Source organism: Colossoma macropomum, unplaced genomic scaffold (genome assembly GCF_904425465.1).
Source record: "Colossoma macropomum unplaced genomic scaffold, Colossoma_macropomum, whole genome shotgun sequence".
Taxonomy (NCBI): Eukaryota; Metazoa; Chordata; class Actinopteri; order Characiformes; family Serrasalmidae; genus Colossoma; species Colossoma macropomum.
Genome location: NW_023494795.1, coordinates 22799788 through 22806542, shown reverse-complemented (window position 1 = coordinate 22806542; position 6755 = coordinate 22799788). Strand labels below are relative to the sequence as shown.

The 6755-nt window shown below is 38.0% G+C and overlaps 1 protein-coding gene across 1 annotated transcript in view; it reads left to right on the top strand.

Moving 5' to 3' along the window:
- Positions 1–1059: 1059 nt before the first annotated feature.
- The window catches only part of asap2b (ArfGAP with SH3 domain, ankyrin repeat and PH domain 2b), a 29234-nt gene continuing 23538 nt past the window's right edge, over positions 1060–6755 (top strand). The window contains exon 1 of the mRNA XM_036581887.1: positions 1060–1529. Within this exon, the coding sequence (XP_036437780.1) occupies positions 1404–1529 (126 nt within the window). The 5' untranslated portion in view covers positions 1060–1403. The remainder of the gene's footprint in view (positions 1530–6755) is intronic.

The window sequence follows — 6755 nt, the reverse complement described above, 5'->3', positions numbered from 1 at the left end:
TGTAAGTCGCACGGTTTTCAAAATAAAGGTCTGCGTTTCATCGTAAACTGCCCATGTAGAACTAAGGATTACAAAAGTCCCATGTCGCTTTTTAAAATGACGATAATACGTTTTGCAAAAATACAAAACGATTAACCTACACCGTTACAGAAACGGCTGACTCTGAGTGTAAATATACTGTTTATTAATCTTTGCAGCTAAATTGTAATCAGCATTACAAAATAAGCATGGAATAAAGTAAGGGATGCCTTTCAGTACCAGTTCTGGCTGGAATATCCTTTACAGCACTAGAACTGCTGGGACCATATTTTACAGTGCTAGTTCTTTCTGGACCATCTTCAACAATACCAGTTTGACTGGATCATGTTTTACAGCTTCTCTAATTGGCCATTTTAATCATATTATCTTTGGTGGGGACATCTTTTACAGTACCATCCAACTGGACTTACAGTACAAGTTCTGACTTGGACATCTTTTACAGTACCAGTTCTGACTGAAACATCTTTTACAGTAACAATGCTCACTGTAATAGGTTTTACAGTACTAGTTCTTTTACAGTACCAGTTCTGAGTGGAACATCTTTCACAGTACCAGTTCTAACTGGAAAATCTTTTACAGTACCAGTTCTAATTGGAACAGCCAGTACCAGTTCTGACAAGAACATATATTTTAACACCAGTTCTTACTGGAACATCATTTACAGTACCAGGAACATCTTTTTTGTTTTACAGTACCAGTTCTGAGTGGAACCTCTTTCACAGTACCAGTTCTCACAGTATCATCCTTTACAATACCAGTTTAGACTGGATCATCTTTTACAGTACCAGTTCTAATTGGAACATCTTTTAAAGTAACAAGTTCTGACTGGAAGATCTTTTATAGTACCACTTCTTACTGGAACATTTTTCACAGCACCCGTTCTTACTGGAATATATTTTGTAGTACTAGTTCTACTTGGAACATCTTTTACGGTGCCTGCTCTGATTGGACCATGTGCTATCGGTATGCTGAGCTGTTGTTCCTCCGCCTCTTCAGCCCTCTCTGCAGTTCACACACTCAGTAAGGAGTGCTGGGCAGGTAGGCTGGGCTTCAGGAGAGGGCGAAGGTGAGCGCACGGAGTTAAATGGAGTTGTAACTCGGCGCGGTGAACTGGAACAGTCCGTCCGTCTTTTTGGGATGTGATGGAGTTTTGTGACCTCTGCTCAGAAGCTGCTGCTGCTCGCTGCGTCTGTTTTTATTCACTCATGTTCAGGAAGAACCGCGAACTCTGTGAAGAAGCTTAATCACGAATAGACTCAGCAGCGGGTACTGAACTGTTCGCAGCCTGGTTGCTGTTTTCTTTTTGGGAAAAAAAAGTGGACAACCCTGTCTTATTCTGATCGTGGTTAAAGAAGATAACAGCCATGCCAGACCAGCTGTCAGTGTCTGAGTTTATGGACATTACCAATGAGGACTATAAAGCTCCCACGACTTCGATTTTTACCACCCGAATGAGCCACTGTCGGAGTACAGTGGCCGCTCTGGAGGAGGTGAGTGAGGAACTTTGGACACAGTCTGAAGACTTTTACTAGTAAAACTGTGAAAGTGCTGGAAGGAAGTGCGCTTTTTGTGCACGGGCTGGTTGTACCTATGGGCTGTTTTACTGCGAGAGCTCTCGTCCTCGGCGAGTGTTTAAATTCTTTGCCCAGAGAGGAAAGGAAAATTACTTCCTTCTTGTGAAATCAAAGGTTTCTCCATCCCAGTTTAGCTGGAGGTGAACCTCGCGCACAGTCCGCTGAACCCAGCTCTCAGGCTGGACTACTGCGTAAAAGAAAGCTTATTCTTATACATATTTCATATATTTGGAGATATATTAAAGTTCTTACATATGCAAGTCTGTGCTGAAACACTTGGAACTTAGGACTTTTCTGGATGAAACGCTGCTGCTTTCTGTTGAACCACTAACGTTACGGAAATCTGATATATGCCCATATATGATAAAGTGTCAGGCATGTTTTTCAGAATATATGTACATATATGTTATGTACATCTAGTCCCAGTTCTGAATGGATCATCTTTTACAGTAGCAGTTTTGACTATAATATACATATAACATACAAACACACACACACACACACACATATATATATATATATATATATATATATATATATATATATAGCATATGTGATATATATATATATATATATATATATATATATATACATATATATATATATATATATATATATATCACATATGCTATATATATATATATATATATATATAAAACAGTTATGTGTTTGATAGGTGGGTGAGCATATATGCACAATATATGGATATATATCATGTCTGACATATGTCTGATGCATGTGTCTGATACAAACACTGAAAGATTTATTTAAAGCAAAAAAATCTGAATGAAATACACCAACAACATACATGCAATATAAAATTTGTATACAACTTATATAGCATAACAACAACTTATATAACATGCAGTTAGCATACAGTAATGTTTTATTTCATATATTGGTAAATATATAAGTTACACATGTTTGATTAGTATATGTTGATACATGACTGAAGTATATGTCCCATATTGAAAATGGTCAGTTTCAAATAAGTTGGCACATATATCATAAAAATGTCCATATGTGACTAATATAAGTTGGTTAGAAGGGAAATCCATATATGCCAATATATGTCATTTACTTGAAATCTTCATATTGCCCTATATCAGATTTCCGTATGAGAAGACAACAAGACTTTCTCCATGATAAGTAAACTGAACTGCTGAAGTCTACAATCAGATGCTTGATTATCATTGCCAGTCAGTGGCCTCATATTAACCTTATTGAACTTATTTTTAGTCTGTTCTGGAAGCCAAAAAGTCAATTTTAGGCAAACTTTGACAGGCCAATATAATATCAGTGCCTGTTGGATCCATAGAAACCAGAACAATGTATTCGTGACTGTGTTGACTTCCAAGAGTGTACTTCCTAGATTTAGTTGTAGTTGAAGTCCAGCTGTTTTTGAAATGCAAAGCTTAGGCCAATGTCAGGAAACTGAAAGCTGTGTTGCGTGTCAAAGTTCTTTCTTTCATTTTAGACAGTAGTGACCAAACACATGATAAAATTACAAGTCTTTTGTAAGTAAGAAAGAAGCAGTTTTAACTATTATAGCAAGACCTTTCACTGGCAAAATGACCAGCGTGTGAACTTCCATTTCCACTGTAGTGTATGGTTAAGCTGGAATGCGAACTGCTGTGTGAATATGAAACAAAGATGTAGGGTCACTGTGGTGAATATTTGCCTGTTATAATTGCTTCAAGAAGTTGGAGTTGACTAAGCGGCCAAAATGTTTTTAATTTGTGAGCCATTACATAAGGTCCTGTCCTCTGAAACATATGTCATGGTATTTCTGTGATACTTGCAGTCTCTTCAGTCAGGTGTCGGCATCTGTTTTAGCTGGTGTGGGCTCACTATGAGGAAGTGATTTCTCAGACAGCTGATATGAGAGTCCAAAGCGGTGCTTTGACACCAGTTACCCTGTTTGAGTTCAGCCAAAAGAGGAAGTAGCCAGTCAGGTCATTCAACTGTCGAGTAATGGTAAGTCAAGGTGATCAGACTGCAGTATAAGCTTGAAAGTGTTGTGGCATTCGTTTGAGGGTCAAGATAAAGTGGCCTTGCTACCATAAAACAAGTTGGACTCATTGTGAGTTACTTTTTTCATTTCACTGTGATGTCTGTGTTTGTTTATTAGAGCTGCACAATATGCCATAGTTTGTATTATCTCCATAAAAAAGCATTGCCAAAAGAGCAAGACACTGCCCCCTCCCTGCCCGCACAGAAGCCTAAGATCACCGTGGCCAATGGCAAGTGTAGGCTGGGGGGGTATAAAGCCCGCTGCATTGAACTGTGGAGCAGTGGAAGTGCAATCTCTGGAGTAATGAAGGCCTATCTGTAGGATGAGTTGGAGTGATCTAGAACTAATCATCGAACATCAGTACCGAATGCAATCAGATCTTCACAGCGATGTTCCAGCATCTTGTGTAAAGCCGTCCCAGCAGAGTAGAGGCTGTAGTAGAGGCTGTAGAGGCTGTAGTAGAGGGGGGACACACTTCTTACTATCTTTGGGGTGTAATGATACACAAAATTCAATTTGATACAATACAGTGATGTCTCAGTATGACACATTTTTCAATACGGTAAATATAAATAGTATTGTAGTATTTTCAGGTCTGATAAGATTTTCAGTTCTGAGGTGAAGATTCAATTTGATTGTCAATATTTTGCAGGTTAAACATGTTTAAAATGATTCTTCAAGGCTCTAATCTTATACTACACAGATTAATATGCCTCAGACTTTTTCATTACCTCTTTCATTGTGCCTCCCTCAATAAACCAAATAAATAATAATTTGTGTGTAGTTGCATGCACAACATAAGCCCTGCCCCTTCCCTGCCCACTTTACACCGAGAGTCTGCTTTGAAATGCCTAGTTTTGGTCGTTGACAGTGGTTTCAATGAAAGTTGATAAGTGAGAGACCCTCGGAAGAAAGTGAGGGGCAGATACAGTTTTGAACAGCAATACACAGCTTTAAATTAGATTTTTTGATACATATTGAAATTGTTACAGCCTTGGTATCCAGCATTATGATTGCAATATATTTTAATTGCAATTATATTTTATTTGTATTGTGCTGCCCTAGTGTTTGTGTGTGTTGGGCTAGTTTGAGTGTTGTTCACTTAATTCACTGCATCAAAACATAGACATTTTGTTTTGGTAAGACTGTGTGAAGTGGTGAGTTCCCTAAACAGACACAGAGGAAAGATGGTTGTTAATTCTGCTGATTGACGTGTTACACTCCCCTTTCCAGTTCTTCCACTGTGCTGAGTCCTGCTGAAACCTGCCTCTGATGGAAACTCCTAGTTTTGTAGATTGCTCTCTCTCTCTCTCTCTCTCTGTCTGTCTCTGTGTCTCCCTGAAATGTGTTCCCCTAAGGCTCTGATTGCCCAAGCACCTGTTTTTACATGCCTCTTCTCTTATTTTCTTTCTTGTTCGCTCTGTTCTACTTCTTTGTTTCTCTTTAACTCTTTTTCTATCGCTATCTCTTTTGTTTTTCTTGTATCTTTGTCTTTCTCTCTCTCACTCTCTTTCCCTCTCTCTCTCTCTTTGTTGTCTCTCTATATCTCTTTCTCTTTCTCTCTCACTGTCTTTTTCTTTCCCTACTTTCCAGTTCCCCCTAGTGCTCTTTCTGTCACTCTCACTCTCTCTTTCTCTTTCCCTCCCAGCATGTTTGTACTCCTTCCTCTTTCTGAGTGTCAGTAGGTTAATTTACTCTTTCACACTTCCTCTGTTCAGCACTAAAACAGTCCTATATCAACTGTCTGTGTGCTCAGCATGCATGATCAGTGGTACATTATGTTAGTGTAATCATAACTGGATTGGTGGATTTAGTGCTGGTTGGTATTGGTAAAACTAAAAAGTTTGCATTAATAAAGTTAATGAGTCAGTGATTTAAAGACAATGTTTCTATACCCTGGTCCAGGAGGGTCACTGTTCTGCACATTTTAGTGTTCCTAACACACTTGATCCAACTAATCTGCTCATTAACAACCCCTTACTGAGCTGAAGTGGGTGTTTTAAAGCAGGAAAAGCACTAAAATGTGCAGAGCAGTGGGCCTCAGGACCAGGGCCGGAAAACACTTCTCTATGCTGACACAATATCTTGACAAATCCTGACATAGCTTGTTTTCATATCACTCTTTTACAGTTTGTCTTGATCAGTACAACACAAAAAAACTGAGGTTGACAATCTTTATTGTCTATTTTTTGGCAAAGCAGAAATGTCCTTTGCAAATGTGTTAAAATGTTATCATCATTTTTCACAAACTTGCACAGAACAATTAACATGGATTTCATGCAAAAACACAAAAGTTAATTAAATAACGGTGCAAAACAAAATAAAAATGTTCACTGACAGCTAATAGAAAGTACTCTCATAGTTATAAATACGTTCAGCACCTGTGTGAACAACATAGTGCACAATTGTTGTAACTCAGAAATCAGTCAGTGTTAGTTAGCTAATGTAAGCATCAATAAAAGGTCTTTTAGACAAGTACACTATATGGACAAAAGTATTGGGGCACACCTCTTAATCATTGAATTTAGGTGTTTCATTCATTCCCATTCCCACAGGTGTATAAAATCCCAGCCATGCATTCTTTACAAACATTTGTGAACGAATGGGTTGTTCAAAAGAGCTCACTGAATTTGAGGGTACTATAATATGATACCACCATTGCAAAAAGTCAGTTCACGAAATTTCTTCTGTCCTAGATATTCCACGATCAACTGTGAGTGCAATTATATTCTAGAAATTAATTTTCATGTGTGTTTTTTTGGCCAACAACACCAGAATATCCACATTTTCTGGCATTGAGCTCGCACACTGAGTGCATCAGACTACCAGTTAGCTGTGATGGTTGTGATGTCACATATAAAGAACATGTGTGTTTTGATGCTTCTGATTGGTCTAACTCATCTATAAGCAGTTCACAAGCTCTGTTTAATTAGGTTAAATTATCTCCATTTAAAACTTGTTAGGAAAACATTGGACCTCATTACTAATATATTCCTAATTTTTTCTTAAATGTGTTCTTGAGAAAAGTCCTAAGAAAAACTCTGTCAGATTCATGGCATGTTCTTAAACCACAGTACTGTTCATACCTTTGTGCTCTTGAGTGTGTGTAGATTCAGTTCTTAACTAAG